Here is a 21,855-nt window from a genome sequence, read left to right on the forward strand (position 1 = left end):
TGCAATAGCTAATTTAGTTAGAATATGGTCCTGACGTGCTACTAAGGAACAAACTTTGGCCGTGATTTTACAGTTGAATTTGTAAATTCCAGTGGTTCAAACAGTGTTTACCCTACACTGAATGAAAAATTAAAGAAGTGCTCACTAATGCAGCTCTTCAAGTTCTGTTATACAAACGTGAGAGATGACAGATGTAAAAGTTAAATCTCAAAGGTCTAATAATCCTAAAAATACAAAGAAAGAGCCTGCAAGTTCTATCGGAAAGAGTTATTTTAAATAAGAACAATCTTGCTATGCAAGAGCCTGGAAGGATAGTGGAGGGAAAACAAGACATACAGTGAAAACAAGACATGCATGAGAGAAAAAAGACAGAGAAAGGGAATACTGAAAAACTGTGGTTACCAAAACGCCTGAATGGTTGAGATGCTTATCTATATCATACACATATATTTTGGTTGTTCATTTGTTATCAACAAGAGCTCCATCAAAATAATATAGTGCTCTGTTTTGAAAGTTTAAAGTAGCCTGAAAATTTATCTCTCAATAAATGTCTGTACGGTTGTCACTAATTGATATGCAAGGAAGATTATGAAGTACTCCTGGAGTTACAGTCTTTTAAAAACTCAGGTACAGTTTTTAAATTTCTTGAATATAGCAGATGTAAAAGTTAATTTGATGTTTTAGTGTACATAGAATGTAATTTTCATTTTCTCCTTGTAAAGATTATGAAAATGATAAATGTGCTTTTTGGCAGAGGACAAGATGACTATTCAAGATCACCTCCACACTGGGCTAGGACTTTGCATAAAATTATCTTTGCATAAAACTCTGCATTTAGATTCCGATCTAGATTACTGTCTCTGGAAGTTTCCCAGTCCTGTGTTGATAGGACATTGTGATCTTAGAACTCTTATGTAAATCATGCACCTGAACAAACAGAGATAATGATTTTACACGTACTTCTTGACCAGACCTGGCAAGCCTAAGGAATAGCTGCTGCTGCTTCTGCCCAAAGACCTACATCTCCAGTGCAGGACTACCTCAAAGGAAGTGTAACCTCAAAGTTGTCACCATCACTACATGAACTGCCATCATGGAAGACATCGAAAGCAGTCAAATATTGATCTAACAGCTGATCCAGCATTCCAGTCTTAGATTCTATTTTAGAGTTAATACGAATCATTCTCTCCGAAGGAGGAATGTGGTCTTGCTCTAGGCACCAAAGCTACCTATTACTATAGATTGGTGACAGGAGTTTTACACCCTCCCTTCTTTAGTGTCCAGGTGGAAATACTCATCTCCAAAAGCCTATTGCTCTGATATTTCTCTCAGACTCCCTGCTATTAACAAAATCCTTCGATCAAACACAGAAAAAAGTAATTTTGTATTTCAAAATTCATGTGATCACACCTTGGATTGCTCATGTTTTTGGTTTACAGAAATCAAGAGATTCCATACACTGAAATTTCCTTACTCATACAGGCGCATACAGCTTTGGGATGAAATTGCACGGCCCTGGTCAAGCAGACTGCTGAGCAGAAGACTACAGAAACGCCTTTACCATTGGTATTTGCTGCCCAAACAGTGTTCCTTTGGAATAACTAACCCAAAATTAGTAAAATTGCCATTGTAAAATGGCTTTGGATTCCAGTGATTCAACTCAATTGCAAGTTGCTTTGAGAAAAGCAAACAAAACTATTTTCTTGGGGACACTGTAAAGAGCAACTGTTCACAGAGACTTATATCCTCAGGTCAACAGAGCCCAGACAGACTACACCAGTTAACAAACCAACCCTAAAATCTGAAACACTTGACTGCTGTCAAGTGATCAATCACTAGCCAAAACTCCTCTCTTAAGGAATATGATCTGGAAAAGAAAAATGTTACACCTTACGCTCAGCTAAACTGGCAAGTGTAGATTATCTGAAACAGTTCACTCTAAAAACAAATCTATAGCAATGAAGATGAAGATAAGTAACACATGAGGTCTGAGTGGCATTCTTTGTATGAGCTGAATGTTTAAAGAAAGTAATCTTGGAAGCAGTTTGAGATTGAAAAGGAAAGACTTAGTGATGTTCCAAAGATGATGCATATATAACTACACATTTCAAGTGGCAGCCACAATTATCCAAGGAATCTATCAAATATTAATAAAAAGGAAGGAAGAAAGAAAGAAAGGAAAAGAAAGAAAGAAAAAAAGGAAAAGAAAGAAAGAAAGAAAAGAAAGAAAGGAAAAGAAAAAGAAAAAAGAAAGAAAGAAAGAAAGAAAAAAGAAAGAAAAAGAAAGAAAGACAAAGCAATCATATTTTTACAAAATTCCCCTGGATAAATGTTCAGGCTGTGCTTTTGGAAAATGACATAGTGCAGAAAAATAATTCGGCATTTGAGCCAAAGCAATATAAAAAGGAAGAAAAGAGCAGCACCTAGAAAATGATGCTGCAAATATTCTGGGGGTACAATGGGCAAGAAGTGATGAGTAAACCAAGAATTCTAGGGTCTCTTTTGAGAAAATCTTGAGAAAAGCCTGGAAAGGCTCCATTACCTATTTTCTCTGTATGCTTACTTTACTGAAATCAGGAAAAAAACCCCAACCCTTTTAATTTACTAGGAACCATTAAAATTCTGGCAAAGACCTAAAGCTGAGCCATCTAGTGAAGTGGTACTATGAATATGCAAAAATCACAACAAAGGGCAATCTGTAACAATGTTATTTTAATGTCTACCCACTACAATAATCTGTTCTACATTCATTTTAAATATGTTTCAGGAAGCTAATTTCTTAGAAGGAAAAAAGCACATATTTATATGCTTGACCACAGCGAATCATACTCTGACTGAAAACTGCAAGACGTGTTCACATTCTGGTGATGCACTGCAGACTACAACACCAGAAAGAAAACGAGTAGCTCAAAGACACTTATTTTCTCAAATGTCTATTTTTTCCCAGAAAAACAAATATTTGTACCTTTTAGGCAAAGGTTTTGAATGTATATATCTGTTACGTTACAATAAAAGATGTTAATAGAAAAAGCTACCAGCTTGTCTCCTATCACGTTAAGTGAATTTACTTTTAGAACTGAATAATGAGACTTGCTTAGTTAAACTAATAATGAATGGAGATGCTTTAGAAAGAAAAAGGAAAGCAAAGGTTTGTTAAAATGTAATAAGAAATACAGATGATTACTGCAATGCTGGGATAACAGCTGAAAAAATAAATGGCAGGAAACACAAAAATTTGCTGTTCTTTGGGCAATATCAACTTGGTCACTGAGCACTCATGACATAGGAAGCATACTGAATCACGGATGATACTCTTTATACTAAATCCTGCAACCAAAGAAGAAAAAACCCAGCTGACATATACCTAGTATACACGAGATAAAAAAAATAAGCATTGAAAGGAATTTATCTACTTTCCTAAAGAAACAAATAAACAAAGTACTTTAACATCACCATGTGACATGCACTTCCCTAATTTACTATTTTCCCATCTCCTAACTTGTATATTGCTTATAGATTTTAAAGCACCAAGATCAACAGACGCCAGAGGAGGAGGGCTGGGAAACCTGCAGCTGACAGCAAGCTAACAAATCATTGCTGTTTCACAATTCAAAGTGGATATTGGGCATTAAGCAAATGAATGAATGAGACAGACTCTAGAATGGGCAAAAAGGGGCACCCAACAGCACTTAGCTTGAAAAGCTGCAAAAGAGTTGGTGTTCAACCCACGATGCACCCCTGCTGGAAGGGGACACTTTTGAACACGGAATGATTTTTAGGAGAGGAAACATGGAATAGTAAAGAGAACTGGACACCACCTCTCCCTTCCTAAATTCCTGCTCCTTTTCCATCATTTTCACAAAAGCCAGGGATCCATGTAGAAGGACATCAGCTTCAAAGGTTTGCTGGAACCAGCAGTCCACAGATGCAGGAGCACCGTGCCATCTCCTGCTTCTCCAACTCCACCACTGCTGTCTGATGGAGGGTGTTATATACTGCATCATCCCTAACAAGGTGAAGTCTGTTTAGGAAAACCTATTTTATTCCCATAGGCCTTTTAAGCAGAGAAGACAAATTAGGCCACCATACTTAAAAAGGCTTGCTTCTTCCAAAATTTTAAACTCATTGCTTGTTTTTACAACACTCAGAAAAGCTACAACCACCAGCCACACTGCAAGAATTCAATGACAGTTCTCTTCTTCAAATTTCAGCAAACAGTCTTTGTATTATTTATTGTCTAGTAAATAAAGTTGAAATGCTTTTCAGCCTTGGTTGCAAACTCAGTACCTAGCTGCAGTCCAACAACAGCAGGGAATAAAACTGCCATTGTAAAATGTCTTTTTTCTCCTGTGTGCCTGCTTTCCATAGATTTCATTAATTCTCCTGGATCTGCACATTGTCATATCTGGGGCACAGTGATACTAAGTAAATAGGGAGAAGGGATGTGAAATTTTTATCATCATAGGAAACAACTAGCTGGGAGATGATATCATATTCAACCTTTTCCCCAAAAAAGCATGGAAGAGAGCATGTGCCATTCCTCTAGAAGAAGAGCTGTGCTATTCTTGCCTGACAGTTTGGGATTACACACACAAATACCTGTGGTATTTAGACTTTGTGACACACCAGTTAGCTCAGAGGCTGCAATAAGCAACTCTACTGGATTAAAACAGTTTCTGGCAAAGGGCCAGCTTTGTGTAATATTTAGAAATACCCTGACTGTACTACAGTTCCTTGATATTAAACACACAAAGGACAGCTCATGCACAGCACTGGGTGAACATACACCTGTACAGAAACACAGTGGTCAAGAGCAGTAATCAGCAAGTTAAAGTCAAACAGGTAAAGCAACTTCTTAAAATATTTCATAAGCTTTCAGAGAATTGTGGTTCAGGAGTTTCCACAGCTGCTTGTTCCAAACAACTCTCAATGGCTTCTTCTTCCCTGAGTTCAACCATTCTCACGTTGGACCTCCATAAGCGTCAAGAACCCACACCACTATTAGTGGTTCAACTGTTTCCCTCTAGGTTCCTTGAGAGTTTTTAGGCAAACACCATCCACTCCTGATAATTTGTTATTATTCGTCTGGTTGATTTTTTTCTACAACTTCTTTTACCAACACATGATTTGAAGCAGACAAACCCAGTGGAAACTCCCCTGGGTTCTACCATAACAAACACACATGCAAGAAATTAGGAGTAGAGCTTAAATCCAAGGCCCTTGGGTAGGCTGTTTTTAAAAGTTCCTAATACCATACACAGAACTTTTATTTATTACAAATTTCTTTAAACTTTTTAGAATTTAAAACCAGTCGAATCAACAATGAGAAGGCAAATGATAATTTACACTGTGCTTCAAAGAAATCTTTTAGACTGTTCCTAAAAGAAAAAGGATATCAAAATAACTGTGCAAGGAGAAAGAAGTAAAATAGCATATAAATATATACACCAAAAGATTAATTGTAAACTATTACAAAATTTGGCACTAGGGATGATGTTTAATATATTCATTATCTAAATCAAAAAGAAGGAAGGTTGAGATGCCAAGTTTATAGATGACAGAATTACTTAAAGAGGTCATGTCAAATTTCCAAGGAATACCTCCTCCTGAGGTACTAAGCTTCACTCTCACACAAACTCCAAGTTCTGTCAAAGCCAGCACTCCTGAGCACAAACCTCCCACATGGCGTCTTACTGCACCTCCTTGGCCCTGAAATATCAGTCCCTTTGTATTGACTTTACTGCTTTTGATTTCTGTGCAGGTGAAAATATAAATGTGGTGGAAAATATTAATATAGTGCTACAGGGAAGAGAAAGGGAGGGAATTCACTAACAAGCCTTATTTAAAAACAAGGGAGCACAGACATGTGTAATTTGCAAAGCACCTTCCTCCAGTACCTGGGAGATACCCCTGTTATAATAATACAAAGGGAATGTAGGGAAGATTCCATGGCTCCTGTAAATAGCACAGCCTGACTAGGTGCCCTTCCAGGGATGTGTTTGAGATTGGTCCCCACTACAGAGAGATGGCTCAAACTCTTTATTAGTAGCAGTATTAACATTAATAAGTAATATTATTAATATTAATAATTAATGACCACCATTAAGACTTTTTTTGTTGTTTGCCCTAAGAAGGGGAGGGGGGCTCCTGCCTGAGCAGAGCCTAGTGGGTCCTGGCATCCCCAGAGGACGAGTCTACCTTAAAACAGGGGGCAAAAAAAAATTAGCTGCATCAGAGAAGGTGGGTGAAGAAAGCAAAAAGCATTAAATGCAAAGTTATCAATTACCTCTGAGGACGCAAAGTAACAGTGCAAACCCAGTTACAGCAAAGTAAAATGGGCACCACTTCTCAGAAAAATATAAAAAAAATTAGGCACCTTCTTCACAGCTGGGAATCGGTTTTGTTTTTATTTTATGCATAGGCCCTATTTACCCTCCCCAGCTGTTGCCATGTTGTTTCCCTAGCTGCATTTTGTGAGTGCCTAAAAAACTCTTTGAAGTATGAGGGTACTACTGTGTACAGCACTGTGTCATCACAAGCAGTCCCACAGTCAGAAGGGTTAAGATCAGCTCAGTGGCAAGAGGCTACTACTTATTATACCCTTCTGTGTGGTCATTTGTTTCAAATTTTTTTATATTCCATTTACATCACAGAAATCCCTCGGCGGATTCCAGTGACAAGAATCGCACAGAACTCTCCCCTCCCCACCTTGTCTAATCTCATGGAGTAAAAGAAAAGGTTGGGTTTTTTTGCAGCACTGTGTTTTAAACTCATCCATACCACATTTAATTTTCCTTACTGTTACTACTTTGAATGAACATTCTAAAAACCTTTGCCACCATTGAAGTGGTTTAAATAGACACCTAAACCTGAAAAACAACAGCAATAACCAAATGCTGCAAATTATATGAAGTTTATGGTGGAGATAATTTAGCATATCTAATCAGAATACCTATTTTCTCCTAGAGCATAAGAGTAGGACGCATTATACACGGAAAAGAGGAGGGAGAAGGAAGAAAATAAAGCCTTCCTAAGCACAAAAACTTGTCAGTGTCCTAACAGCAAGTAACCTGGTCTAGTATATAATACATTTTAAATCCGTGTCAGGGCTCTGGCTGTGCTCCTGCCTTGTGTCCTTATCCGCTTTGTTAGAATACAACTCTGAATAGAGACATTCATAGTGCCCTGAAGAAATGTATAGTGTCTGGATATTGACACCTCCAAAGGGAAAGAGCAACACTTCAGGTAGGTCGAGGTAGTGTGGCAGTGCTGGAGTCCTCTCTGTCCTTGACTAACCCTGCTCTAGATATGGTGGAAAAAATCACAGCAGAATATTACTTCGAGCATGATTTTAGCAATATGTCTGCTATTGAATTTCACCCTTAATGAAATATATACTTTTTGACTCCCTGGAAGTCATTACAAGGCATCATCCTTGTAAATTACCTTACTCAAAATTTTAAGGAATATTGAGATAAGAATATGGGGTAAGATCCCACTGACTGCAGATTCTTTTATTTTTAGTCTTTTTAAAAGGTAATACTAGTTTTTCTGAATGTTTTCCTTTATTCAGATTATGAAAACTAATTCCTCCAACCCTCGCACTCTGGGTTTAATAACTACTCTTCTTGGGTAATCTGGAAAAAAGTCTAGCTTTGTTCTACATACTTCATCAAATCTTGTATATTGTTCTACTTTTGCTTGCTGACCCGCTTTTAAGAGCAAATGGTATTTCTACAAACTCTGTCTGCAGTGACACTTGAACTCCTCATCACACTAATTTGGAATTACAAAATTTGCTGAACTTTCTCTATATTACTCTCCCAGCAGGCTCCCAAGGAGAGGTTTTTTGAATCTGGTTCTTTGACCAGATTCAAAGATAGCATTGTCAAACCACTCCATTACTAAGGGATTTCTCACCAAATTCTTTTGCGGAGCTTCAACACTGTGAGGTGCTGCTTTTCAATCTGCTGGTTTTTGATTGGGCCTTTTTGGTGCTATGGCAGTCACAAAAAGTCTGACTGGCATCAGAGGAAAACACAGCTCCAGACCAAACTGTTGTGTCTTCCGTTCAAAGGCAGACAGTCTCAAGAACAAAGAATCTCCAATGTTCTCAATAAAGAGACAACATTTCACCAGGGAAAAAAACAATTTTCAGCACTTTCGAGCAATGACATTTCTGTATTTATGCACTAAGACGTCAAAATTCAGCATAAAGTTTTTCTTTCTAAAAATATCATAGTGTTAAAACACATTTTCTTCTGAATCTATATATTCTGAGGTAGATGGGTGAAAACAATTACACAGTGTAAGAGCTCCATGAAACAAATACTTAGCAACAAATGGACTCTTGGTCTGTAACATTATATAATGTAATCTTAGATAATGCAGCTTCAAATATTCCCTGAACAGACTATAAAGTCTTAATTTTTAACCAACAATCCAGAAACTAAAACCATTACTATGTAAACCATTCTTCTGTCAAAATGGAGCGGTGCGCATTAAACTTCAGAAAAATAGCTGAGTAAACAGTTTCTTGACCTTCACTATACGCTGTGTATTGATCTAGAACATTCAGGCAGCATTTGTTCTTTGAGAGTGGTAAGGAAAGCAATTCTGGGAGTACAGAAAATACACAAGATGCTTTGGTGCACATGAACATACTCACGATTTCAAGTTCCCTCCAAATTTAAAAAAACAATAATCCAGCTACAAATTAGCCTCCTACTCAGGAGCAGAGAAGGCATTCTAAAGAGCTTCTATCTCCTCTTTCCCTATTGGTATTTAAAATTTTAATCAAACAGTAATTAAAGGTCAACAAACAGCTTTTCCATACCTAATCTTAAATTGCAGCTAATACTATACATTAGAGGCGTAGCAACACATCGTTGTTTCATACGCTGAGGGAAGGAGAAATCATACCATTTTTTGGTGCAAAATACTAAAAAGCAGATCTGCTGAGCGGTTGCATCTTAAATTACTATTTCTGATTGCAAGAAAGCTTCAGATTAGCAATGCCGCTCTGACTTTTTCACACTGTTAATGAAAACCAGAAAGCAATACTTTTTCAAAAGAATGCTTCTCTCTAAGACCTCTCTGTTACCTAGGTGGCATTAGATATCTATAACATTACATAAAGGAGTGGTGTCCATTTTGCTTTTCTAAAGTTGCTAGCCTTCAGAACAAAAAGTTTGGTAAGATAAAATCTCTTTTTCCCATCCTGGACTTCATTACTTTAGCACTTGAGCACACCCAGAAAATATAAAAAGAGAAAGGAAATAGAAGAAAGAGAAAGAAACAATAGGTAAATATTTACTAGCAATTTTTCTTACATATTTTTGAGATGTATTAAAATAATCCATATACATTTCTCAGCTCAATTAATTACAAATAACTATCTGCAGAATCGAGTAAACCTGTCAGTTGTGCAAGTTTATTTTTCCATGTGCTATCTTGAGATAAGCAGGTCTGTAATATTATATTTCCACTGACATAATTGTGCATGAATTCTGATCTGATTTAGTATTACATGGTGCAAAAAGTGACACATTTTCTTTAATATAACCCATTACAAAAGGAAAGGAGTTAACAGTGTATGAAATCTGAGGAGTTTGATTGAAAAAGTCTGGGACTTTGGGGTCAACGCAGTGGAAAAGTAACTTGCTCAACTACCACAGGCACTAAGCACCATGACAAACAAACCTAATATCCTGGTGTAGTTACTCAGTTAGACAATAATAAAAACAGTGCACCATCAGACAGCTACAGCTGTACGTTAAGCTATCATATTACTTCACCTGCTCCCAAACCAGTCAAACACGCATTTGATGATCACAAAAATAACACAGATACCTCCCCATTTCTTGAATCACATTGAATACCAAGTCAGAGTGCTAAAACAACTGGTTATTGCTTTTCCATATGCCATAAATTCTAATTTTCAAGTTTATCTAAACTCACCTAAGATTACATTCAAAGAACTACTGAGACAGCAAAGCCAACTGCTCTGAAATTAACGTATGGGAGATTTAAGGTAAACTCTACACATTCGTAATTGGATGCCAAATCCATGCCTGTTACCACAGCACACCTCCACCTGGGGCTTTGTGGCCTATCCCTGCCTCGTTGCCTTCTACTGACATAGGTCTCAGCATCCTTCCTCACAAGGACTTCCTGCCCAAGTGCTGGCCTTGGGCTCCCCTTGTCATACGTGTGCAACTTTTCCTGCCTGTTCCAGCTCTAGCTCCTGCAGCCTCCTCAACTTAGAGCTGGTCCCATAGGGCTCATGGGTGGGCATCTGTAGTCTTGGCACGCAACTCAATAGAAAAGTCAATAAATCTACACAAAACCCATTGTTCTATCAGGCACTTGGTTCCAGTGCTTGACTTAGGAGTGCAACCAGGAGCAACCCGGACAAGCTCCCTACATTTGGAGCTCTTTTAGTAGTTATCAGTAAATGCAGAATGCACAGCAAAGCACTTGTGTGCAGTATTTGTCCACAAGCTTTATTTATGTCAAACTTACCTCTTAATCTGCCAGTAGATGACACCTGAGTAGAGGCAGACTCTGCTCTCTACCATGCCATGATGTCTTCTGGATGCCACCACACAACACCAATTTTTTAACACTGCCCTAGGAGGAGCTTTGTATTTCAACTCTTTGGGACAGGGGTGCCTCTTTCATTTTGTCAGGATTGTATTTTCCCTAGATGATCTGTCCAGCAACTTCACCAGTCACCCAAACATCAACATAAAATTAACAATATAAAATTTTCTACACACTGCAAACAAAATACATGCATATTGTTTGCAAAAGCTTGCAGTTTATTTTATCATATTCCTGTGCTTTCCCCATAAAGCGCAGAAAAGTCTGATCAACTATCCTGGCAAATTTTTGTAGTTGATATTGCAGTTTTTCTTACAAGCGTATCAGTGAAGTGAAAGTCAAACACCTAGCTTAAGAAGTAGATTTTCAGCTGTGCTGTGCTGTGAGCCTCAGCATCAAATCTGAGATGAAAACCCAGGCCACAATGCACCATCCATATTGCTGAGATAGTCACATTGATGATCATCCTCTTCTCTCATAGCGTCATCTCTGCCACTCCTTCGTTGTCATTCAAATACACTGTCAATCACATGTAGTCACTGGGGACTGGGTCAATGTAGCACTTATGTTAGCATATCTCAACCATCACTTTTCTTCTACAAGTTGTATCTTACTGTATTAGTAAGCGTGACCAGGTCTTGGTAGCGGGCGTTGCTACGGGTGGCTTCTGCGAGAAGCTGCTAAAAGCAATGGTCAAGCCAATCCGAAATTATAGTAAATGCCTCTGTGATAACATATATAAGAAGGAAATAAAAAAAAGTTCAGGGAGGACTGGCCCCCTGGGAGGGACCCTATGAGGGGCAAGGGGAAGGACTCCTCTCCCTGAGCAGCAGCAGGAACAATGTGTGATGAACTGAATATCCACTCTATGTCTCCCTGCACCACTGGAGGGCAGGACACAGAGTTTGGGAAGGAGGGAGGGGTGAGTGGGAAGGTGCTTTTAAGATTTGTTTTACTTCTCATTATCCTGCTCTGATTTTGTTAGTAATAAATTCAGTTAACATCCCCAATTTGAGTCTGTTTTGCCTGCAATGGTAATTGGTGAGTGATCTCTCCCTGTCTTTATCTCAACTCATGAAATCTTTGTTGTATTTTCTCTACCCTGTCAAGTTGTGGAGGGGAGTCATAGAGTGGCTTTTGTGGGTGCCTGGCATCCAGCCAGGGTCAAGCCACTACACTTATCCACTACTATCTCTGCTTCCTGTGGGACTGTCACAGTCTGATAAGACTGGAATGTTTGCTAAAGAGGATGAGTTATGAGATAGACCAAAACTTCTCTCTCTCAGCAATTGTAAATTCAAAATTAAGGGGCTTTAATCAAGGAAGTGTGGAAAAAACAGAAGAAATAACAACCCTTTATTAAAAGATATATATATGTTGGCAAAAACTGTAACAGAACACAAAAAAATTGGATAGTAATCCTAGAAAAAACAACAACAACAAAAAGTCTGGATGAATACTTCTCTGTCCTTTAGCGCAGTCCTAATTGTGGCCTGCAGGGGGCGCTGTTGGGCTCTGGTGGTCACCACGCAGGGAGGGGGCCTGCTCGGATCATGGGAGAAGCTGAAAGGAAAACGGAGACCCTTCCCCCCAGTGGGAGAAGGGCAGAAGGAAAAGCAGTTCACCCCTACGGGACTCACTGTTCCCAGATGACGGTGTTCCAAGGCTCTCCCCTTCTCTCTCAGCAAGCACAGACCTCTCCAATGAAAAAAAAAACCCAGTAGGTCCCTGCTGGAGTCACAAGGCAATGGTGGTGCAAGGCTGGTGGTCAGGCCTCACCAGGACGAAAGAACCAGAAAGACTGGCTCCCAGGCTTTTCCTCCAGAAATGCCCAGACACAGTCCCTGTCTCCGTCCTGGCAAGAAAACTCTGCCGTCTGACCTGTCCTCTGTCCGGGAGACCAGTTCCCCAAATCCCAAAACCTTCCCCCCCTCACTCCAGCATTCAATAGGCCATTACCATGGAATGCAGCCTGGCCAGCCATTTCTTTTGTAAGGCTAATTGATTCCCTTCCCCCTTCCCTTTTCAAACTCTGTTTCTCTTACAGGGAAGCAGGGAAAGAAAAATTTCTCTCTCAGATTTATAATCTATAACAGGGACTTAGATGAAGACTTGTTCTTTATTACTCTACACTTTGCTGTAGAAAAAGTTCAAAAGGCATCTCTCCAAAACAGGTCTTTGGGGCTCCTCTTTGGAAGGTTAAAATAGGGAGCTGTGAATAAACCTGAAGAAACATTCAGGCAGCTGCCAAATACTCATGTATCAGTGACTACATGGCTTGCTTAGAGCTGCAAGCGGTTCGTGACAGTAGTTTAAATGGAACTCCGATCTCATGATTCTGTGTGAAACCAGTTTAAAGAAATTCTGTTAGAAAATCAGGAATAGTCCATTCTCACCATTTTGAAGCCACATGGAGCTAAGGAGTAAACCAATCTGTACACGTAGGAAGGTTTCCAAGAAAATCCTGCAGTAAAGTGTTTTGGTTGTTTCCTTTAACACTCATCATTTCTTTCCCAAGTCACAGAGAAGACGATACAGATGTTTTTAACTACACCTTAAAGTTACTTTTTGAGGAGCTAGGAGAAAACAGTCCTTTTCTTTGCCTCAAAGAATTTAAATCTGCTTAGTTACATTAAGAAATAAAATTAAGGGTAGAAGGAAAATGTAAGGCAAAACTATGTCACATTCTTAAACATCTACCGTAACTTCAGATATAAATATCAGATTCTGATCTCTCTAATACCTAGTTTACTTCAATAATTTTGATAGTATTTCCTTGTATGAGGACAAGGAAGCCTGATCTCATTAAAATTAAACCTCTCAAAGGCTGTTCAAATTACCTGTTTTCAAAGGTACATCATACATTGATGACGAAACCCTTACGATGTCCTAGTACAGGGCAGGAAGAAAACTGCTTTTTGTGGAAGTTGCTGTGCAAAGGCTTCACATGATCCAAGCTATATCCAAGCAAAAGTAACTCCATGGCTGTGACTTGGGCGTGATCCAATGATCAAAACCAGCATCAGCTGGTATTCCAGAGTGTGGGCTGGAGCAGTCTACACTATCAATCCTCCTATTAAGTACAATTTTTATAAAAACTACACTCCTCTTATCACTATCTCTACATGAATAACTAAACTGAGCTGAAACAAAACTGCACTGAGAAGTTTGACTCCATTCACTCTATTTCTCAATATCATTTTTCCACCACATATTTTACAGGAAATAACTGCCACTATAATAGATCACCATCTTCTCTTTTATGGAATATAAAAAATGTAGGCTACATCAATGCTATCCTTCCTCCTCTTCATGATCTACTCTCAGTAAAAATACAGGGCGTGCTTCTGAGACAGGTTACAAACGTGTCTTGGCTTGAGAACAAAGTTAGTACCTCTCAACAGCAATGATTAAAAGCTTTAAAACATATTTTAATTTGACTCAACTATCATTTATTACGAAAGCTTCTATTTATCTTGAAGTATAATAACATTGACTGAGAACTGCGAAGAATTTTTCAAAGAATGAAAGCCTAGAGAGAGAGTAGCCAAAGGTGCAAATGATTGGAATATTTTTTATTAATAAAATATCGATATTGTTAATAAAAAGGCAAAATAAAATAGTGTTCATACCGTGCATCTTCCTCCACTTAAGTCTGCAATAGTAACAGTTACCACTAGCCTGATTCTGTGGCACGCTGAGGGCTTCCCACAAAATGCTGAGCTTAAATTCTTTGTGATTATCTGATATCTTACCTGGAGCTTGTTCAAAGAATAAAGCTATGTGAAAAGCATATGTGAACTTCTGAAATGACAAACTAAAATCTTAGATACCTAGATTACGTATATTGACCACTATGTTATCATAACATAACTGTGTAAAAATCCTTCTGATAGCTTATTGACTTAATGTAATTTAACTGACCCTTATTTGCTAAGATACTCTATAAGCCAGTGTTTGGAAAGGAGCCAAAAGAAAAGAAAAGAAGAAGAAAGAGAGAGAAATCAGATTAAACTGTATATCTGGGGTTGGCATAGGTTTAGCAAGCATTATAGAACATACAGAATGCAATACTATTTCTTGGAAAAACTAGTATTAAATGAAAGACAAATGCCTGAGCCAAACAAACTACATCTCTTTCAATTCCTAAATATTCTATCAGTGGCCACATGACAAAGAAGCAGTATTAGGAAAAAAGTGTTCCACTGCTAAGCACCACTTTGTAACTGATACAAGAAGCATACCTGCCATTTTAGTTTACTATTGATATTGCAAGTGAAGACGAAAGTTATGATTCTCCAGTAAAAAAAATACATCCTCTGACCTTAAACTGACAGTCCTATCTACCCTACCTTAACTGCAGCAGATGGTGAAAGAAGTTACTAAAATCCAGAACACTAGAATAAGACTAAGTAACACGGTAAGTGCAAATCTACCTTGTCAAACTCCTTTCAGTATTCCACACCATTATTAATAAAATGCATTACATTAACTAATTACATACATATGAGCAGTCATCATCCTTAGTTTATTACTTCTGTAACTCTGCAGTTTAGGGATGTTGAGCAATGCCTCTCCATCGCACATAACCAACATCAGCCCATGCTGACCTCATCATATTTGCAACATATGCTTCGGTTTCAATTAAAGTAAGGTTTTGGCACATTTATTATTCTTGTAACTTTCTTCGCATAAGAAGATCCATTTTCCTGAGTCTTCTATTATGCCATATGAAAAAAAACAAGAGAAATAATAAAAGCCAGAGGCCATTATCAGCTGGTGTTACAAAATCTGCATTTGTTTTCTCACAAAACTTCATTTTGCACATAGCTTTAAGAAAACCTGTACATGAACTAAAATAACACAGAAGTGCACCCTTCCATTTAGCCAAAAATATGTAACAAGAAGAGCAGTATGAGAGTATGTCTAGCGCACTAGAAAGGAAAAACAGACTACTAGCTTTGAATGACAAACAATTATAAGCATGTGCTTATAATTTACAGCCCTAGTGTAAAATAGTGCACGCTGCAAACATACTGAATATAGGTGGTAGTCCACATATGCTTATTTTAAGAAGTGTAAGGTTTTTTCCCATTCAAACAGCATATTCAATCTTGAGAGCTCAAAACATTTGCAATAACGAAGACAGCTTTGAATTTATAAAAATCAACCTTAACACCTTCTGTATAGAAAGACAGCTCTTAAATATTCAATAAAAGGGCTCACTGAACACACACAGTAATGTCAGTACTCACTTTTATTCAACCTTGGTAACTAGATCTAGAAGAATGTTTGAACTCTAGTGTCAATTTGAGAAAGCTGAATATTTGATCACAACACTGAAACCTAGAGTGATATTTCTAATTAGGTATGTTTTGCCTGGCGTTTGCTAATCACCAGAGAATTGGGGGGAGGAAGGGTTGACCCCCGCCCTCATCTTCCCCTTTAAAGGAGTTTGTCTAGCAATTTCCAAAACCCACTAAGCAGTAACTACATAGGCTGGTTTAAACTACAAGCAGTCAAGCAGTATTCTTTCTGAACTAACCACAGTGATTAAAATATCCAGGAATACACACACTACTAGTATCATACATTTGCATCAGCTCTAATAATAAAGCAGAAAGAAACAGGAGAAAATGGCCTGAAATGGATGGCAAATCAGTGTTTATCTGAAAACAAATGATGATTCAAAGCCAGTATGTTGAGATAAAATACAAGCTCTTCACAGCTACATGATGGACCCTTGCAATAAATCATGTATTTTATTGCCAGAAGTGGATGCTCATATCATTTAGTGTTAAAAAATGTCGCATATGTGTTTTGTAAAAGAAGGTCTTTGTTATTACAATGTTTGCTCATTCTGAAATTATGTAGCTAACAATTTAAGTGGCGTATAGAAGAATTTCACATAATAGCTTTCTGTCAATTTTAAAATGTTTGACCTGGCAATGGAACAAGGAAAATAATATTTTTTTAAATCATTTCTCATATTTTAGGTGTTAGCTAACAGAAAAATAATCATTCAGGGTATTAACTAATCATGGTGAATTTTCTGACATTTCAAATGCTGCTGCCAGCATATGAATTGTTATATTCTTCATATAAATGTATATCTCAGCCAGAAAAAAGGTCAAGAGTATAAATACACTGTTTTTCTCCTTTCAGAAAAAAAAAATTGCTTTACTAGAAGAGAAGTGGGGGGAACATCCGTGAAGGTCAAAATAATCTGAATTTTAATACAAAGTTGTTGTAAAACTATATTTTTCCTTTCTTCCACAAATACCACCTTTCTGATAGGAAAATACCAGCAACAAAGGGGCTGTCTTCACTGCACTTGTCTCACCAGAAAGCCATCCTCTCAGTGCTAGCCATTGCTTCAGTGGTGGAAGGTCATTCTAATTTCTTTTCTCTGTTTTTTCCCTCTCCCTGGGGGACAACCAATCCAAGCAGTCTGATAGCCGGGCTAAATGTGGAAATGAGCTGTTATTCACTGTGGTTGCAATCCTCAACCCAATCAGCAGCCTCTAAACTGAACCACATTCACTCAAATAGCTGAATGATCCCCCACAGTTTCCCACCTTGCGGGGCCACAATGCAAACTTCAAATCAAGTGGATGTCTAGGAGAATCGTGATTACTTAAATGTCATATGGAGTGCAAAACATTTAAGCCGTTCTCCCACCAAGTAATTATTTGAAAATTTTAGATGTCAATATCCCAACTTTAACCAGTATGGAGTTGCTATTTCCACATCATTTTTCACCTGAAGTGCAGTCCTATTTGTAATATTCAAGACAGGAGGAATTTTTGTCCTTCAAAAACAGTTGTTGCTGCAGTTATCTTCACAAGAGCTATCAAGTTCCAGACATGCTGAATTATTTTTGTTCCTGGCAGAAAAACATTTGACCCAGCTCTGGACTGGGGGGAAAAAAAAAAAAAAAAAAAGGCAGGATTTATAGATCTCTATCCTTTCCTGCAACACACTGTAGCATTATTAGGATGATAAACAGATCTGTCCAATTTTCTGGACTAAAACACTTCAACTCCTTTTTTAACTGTCGGTAAAAACAGTGTCATGTCTAAATTCTCCCATCCCCAGATACCCAAGTGCTAGGAAACATAATTACCTTGTCATCTCTGTCATCCTCTTCTTCCTCGTCCTCTAGCATGTCCTCCACTACCTGCAGACAGAAACAGTAGTAGTTGTCATGATTTAAAAAGGTAGAGTTTTGTTCTGTCAATTCTAAGCCTTTTGTAGATGAAAACTTTATTAACACTTGAAATAAATGCAGAGGGAAAATGTACAACCAGGAAAAAACACTTGATCTAGAGATTCAAATTTAGGAAAGCATTATAACTTTAATTGACCTACATTAGGGAATTATATACTGAAAATCCTTCCTGCACAAAATGCTTGCTTGACAATTTAAGTATTTAAAAGGTAGTTCAAAATTCAGTATATGCTTGCTTTAATTAAAGGAATCCTTTGTCAGCTCCATTGGTGCCTACGCGGCACACACATATGCTCACTTCAAATTTACTGTTACCTACATAAAAGTGCAACCTTTTTAATAGAATTTACAGTATTCACCAAGAGATTTTTGAAGAATACAAAGCTGGGAATAAATTCATAGTAGCTTATTTCCTTATAATCTTCAACAATTATGTATTCCATATGCTCTATCAGCATTAGCACTGTGTTTCTTAATAGTAATTTTATACAATCTGTGCATTTAACTTTATGCACATTCATTGCTAGCTGCAGCTGCCACATATCTGCATCTGTGTATTTTTCCATATAAAGTTCTTCAGTCTAGCACTGGGAAATATACACACACACATTCAATTCATTCTACAAATATTATAATTATTAATCACACCATGAGCATGAAATGAACCACTGAATCTACTTTACAGAGGTTAAATGACTTTCCAAAGATGAGCACTGGCAGATTCAGACTCAAAAGTCAAAAATCCTTCTCTCATGACACTGTGATCAATGACCCTAAGAGGAAAATTCTCTGTTGGTGGAATGAAAAAAAGCTGTACCTCCTTATAACCAGAAAATAATGTGCATCTTCAGATCTTTATTTATATCTAAGTACATATTAGGATACAAGAAGAGCCATAATAAAGGTCAACAAAGATTCATCTAGCCCAGTGTCCTATTATGAATGCAAAAATTGTATACTATGTATAATAAAATATGCATAGAGTGGAAAAGAGAAGGAAAAACTGACTGATATGAAACCATAATAACTTGGCCTATCTTACAGACTTGCTGCCAACTAAAATGGTAGTTTACTATGTGATATAGGTGAAGCTACAAACAATTTTAGTGTATTTGTCATTTAAGAAAACACATTAAAATTATAATTTCATAATCAGCCTCCAAACACAGCTGTAAGGATATTCCCAAATCCATGTCCAAGAACTTAAGGGACTTTTACACTATCCTAGAGCCAAATTCAGGTAAGAGAAGAATGGAAAAACAAAAGTGTGTGTATTGGTTTCCTATCTCAGCTCAAACATCAGGAAGGTCACAGTTAGTCATGTTACATGGGCCCATGCAAAACATTAACAATGCACGGTTTGATGTAACATGCACATCTAGTAGAACACTGTGCATATATGCAAGTCAACTGCACAGTTCAGAACATTTCCCATTTCAGCTGCTCCTCCTTGTTTGAACTCTGTTCCAAAACACCTCTGACAACAGTACTTTGGAGGGAAAGGAACGTCTAATTCTGTCTACTGCCTGCTCTGTCCTGGAGTTTAGAATCAAAGATAAAACTAGAAACACAAAGCAACCATAGAAAGTGAGCATGCCCAAAAGCACAAGGAGGAAGCATGATGCAAGCAATGAAGAAATTACTTTTGAATTCCTTCCTGCCCAGAACAACAATTTTAGCAGGAGGAGCCTGACTGACCAAAGCTTTTGTAGCCTCTGACCCGATGCCAACTAGGCAGGTGTACTTCTGAGTCCCCTCAGGCTGAAGAAGGAATCCAGGCTGTGCTCTAGCCACTATCCATACAGAAGTCTCCCTCCTGTTCTTTGTTGGCCTTTTAGGCCAGGTCTGCTCCATTGCTCAAAAAAAGGGGATCAGAAACAGTGACAAGAGAGTTTTGGTCACAGGGAAATGTTGAGAGCACATTTGTGAAATGAATGTCAGCTCCCGCTTAGCTCAGTACACATCTTACACATTCAATTTGGAAGTGTCTGAGGAGTCCTGTCTTCACTGACTGCCCTGTGAAAAAAAGGCATTTCCTGTTTCCCATGCACCTACATCACCTTCTTGTCCCTCTCCTGGTAGCTGACTGTCATCTTCCCTGGCCTGCTCCAAATCTTTGGAGAGCTGAGCCGTAAACTGCATCACTGGGCTGAGTTCTTCAAAAAAACGCATCTCAAACTTTTAATGTAGTGATCCAGTTTACTAAGCAGCTCCAGGAACACTCCATCAGCTCTACCAAGAAAATGGTGAACTGAGAAGAGAGGACGAAAACAAACTGTTAAGGGCTGCAGTAAGATGGAAACCCTCTTAAATCAATTTTGCCACATGGAAAAAACCCACTTAACTACATCAGTAGTTGACTAAAGCCCAAAGTATAAAACAGATCTGTTGGCTCACATACTCGCTAACACCTGGAGCTGACTAAACTCACTGAGTCTCCTACTTTTCAACACTTAAACATCTCTTTGACATACATCCAGAAATTCCTTGTCTTGACAGGGTTGAATAGCTGAATGCCTATCTCACATTGGCATTAAAGTTAGCAATAGGACAATCAGTTGACTTGGAAACCTCTAAAATTATTGCAAATGATAGTGGAGAAATCCCTTGCACGACAATACCTACTCCAAATTATCTGGATAATACTACTTCAGACTCAGTTGTTTTTTTTCTTCCACACCTAATGATCTCAAACTTCTGTAGGGTGGCAAAATGTTAACTTGTTCAAAGGGCATAAAAAGTCCTTTAAATTACTTGAAGTATCAGACTAATCCCAGATTTCCAGCTCCTCCATTCAATTTTTTAATTCAAAAGCCACTACCAGTTTATGGTCTTGTACTAGGTTAGTCACATCACATCATCAGTTACATTGAGATTTGGAGTATTGAATTGTTTGGAAAGAAAAACAGAATTCAGTTATTGTAGTAAAATAAAATGTAGTGAAAGTGTGCCAATGTTCAAGATTAACAAATAATTCTTTGAAGTATATGAAACATTTATAGCCCATGCTTTCGTGTGTCTTGAAATTCAAAAGGAAGAGCAGAAAGAGAAAAACCCGACACACATGAACATACAGACAATACAGACACAGTAATACAATTCATTAAACCACCAAAACAAGTGTTTTCAGAACTTTGCCACAAATGAAAACAAGGTAAGTAGATTCTTCATTGTCTTATGATATAGGAAGAAACACCGTGAAGCCTTATAAAAGCTGTATACTGAAGTACAGTCTACTTCTGCAGAACAAAGCAAGGCTGTTGAAGAGAAGCACGGTGGATCTGAACACAGATTTCACTTCAACATTATAGTAGGAACGCAGTAGAAAAAAACCCCACAATGGAATTTTTTCTGCCTTGATTCTGCTTTGATTCTATTCAAATAAAGTGCACATGTGCCCCTCTGTTTTAAATGAACACAGTAGTTATTTGGATGTCTGTGTCAAGCATTGTACCTGGAGGAGATATAATGGAGGGAGGGAGGAGATGGGGAAGGAAGGAGAGGAGAGAGGGTGGACAAGAAAAAGCGTATGAAGATAAAATAAAATGTTAGATTTATTTGAATAAAAGTTCTATGGTAAAAATCTTAGATTGCCCTGAGAATATTCACTCTAAATTATGCTTCTGATACCTTGCTTGAAATCAAGTAGTATTAATCAAACAAAGGAATAGCACTGGGGAAATCAGAAGGATCTAATGCAACCAGTTAAAAGTGACATGACCTTCTGCAATATCACTTGTCACAGACTTATATGCCACATACTGGTAGAAGGTCTTGAAAGAAACTGTTTCTTGGTACTGTCTCTTGAATGTAATATGAATACAGATGACATTTTAAAAAACACACATAGATGGCCTCAAATATGGCACGTAAGCTACTTCACAGCCAAACAGTAACCAGATATTTAAATGTTGCAAAGTAAGATCCTTTCCCTGCAAAATAGCCCTATTAAAAGCTTATTAATCAGAAGCAGCGCGTAATCTAATTCCTATGTATTACCATTATTCCTGATCCATTCC

The 21,855-nt window shown here is 37.9% G+C and overlaps 1 protein-coding gene across 8 annotated transcripts in view; it reads right to left on the reverse strand.

Moving 5' to 3' along the window:
• The window catches only part of MCTP1 (multiple C2 and transmembrane domain containing 1), a 178,914-nt gene that overhangs the window by 22,394 nt on the left and 134,665 nt on the right, over positions 1-21,855 (reverse strand). For 5 of the 8 annotated variants that reach the window (XM_064641478.1, XM_064641476.1, XM_064641480.1 and 2 more), the window contains one exon: positions 17,732-17,785. In XM_064641478.1, the coding sequence (XP_064497548.1) occupies positions 17,732-17,785 (54 nt within the window). Of the gene's footprint in view, positions 1-16,321; positions 17,523-17,731; positions 17,786-21,855 lie in introns of those variants that run through there. The other 3 variants (XM_064641483.1, XM_064641481.1, XM_064641482.1) reach the window with 3 other exon arrangements.

This window comes from Pseudopipra pipra, chromosome Z, assembly GCF_036250125.1.
Source record: "Pseudopipra pipra isolate bDixPip1 chromosome Z, bDixPip1.hap1, whole genome shotgun sequence".
Taxonomy (NCBI): Eukaryota; Metazoa; Chordata; class Aves; order Passeriformes; family Pipridae; genus Pseudopipra; species Pseudopipra pipra.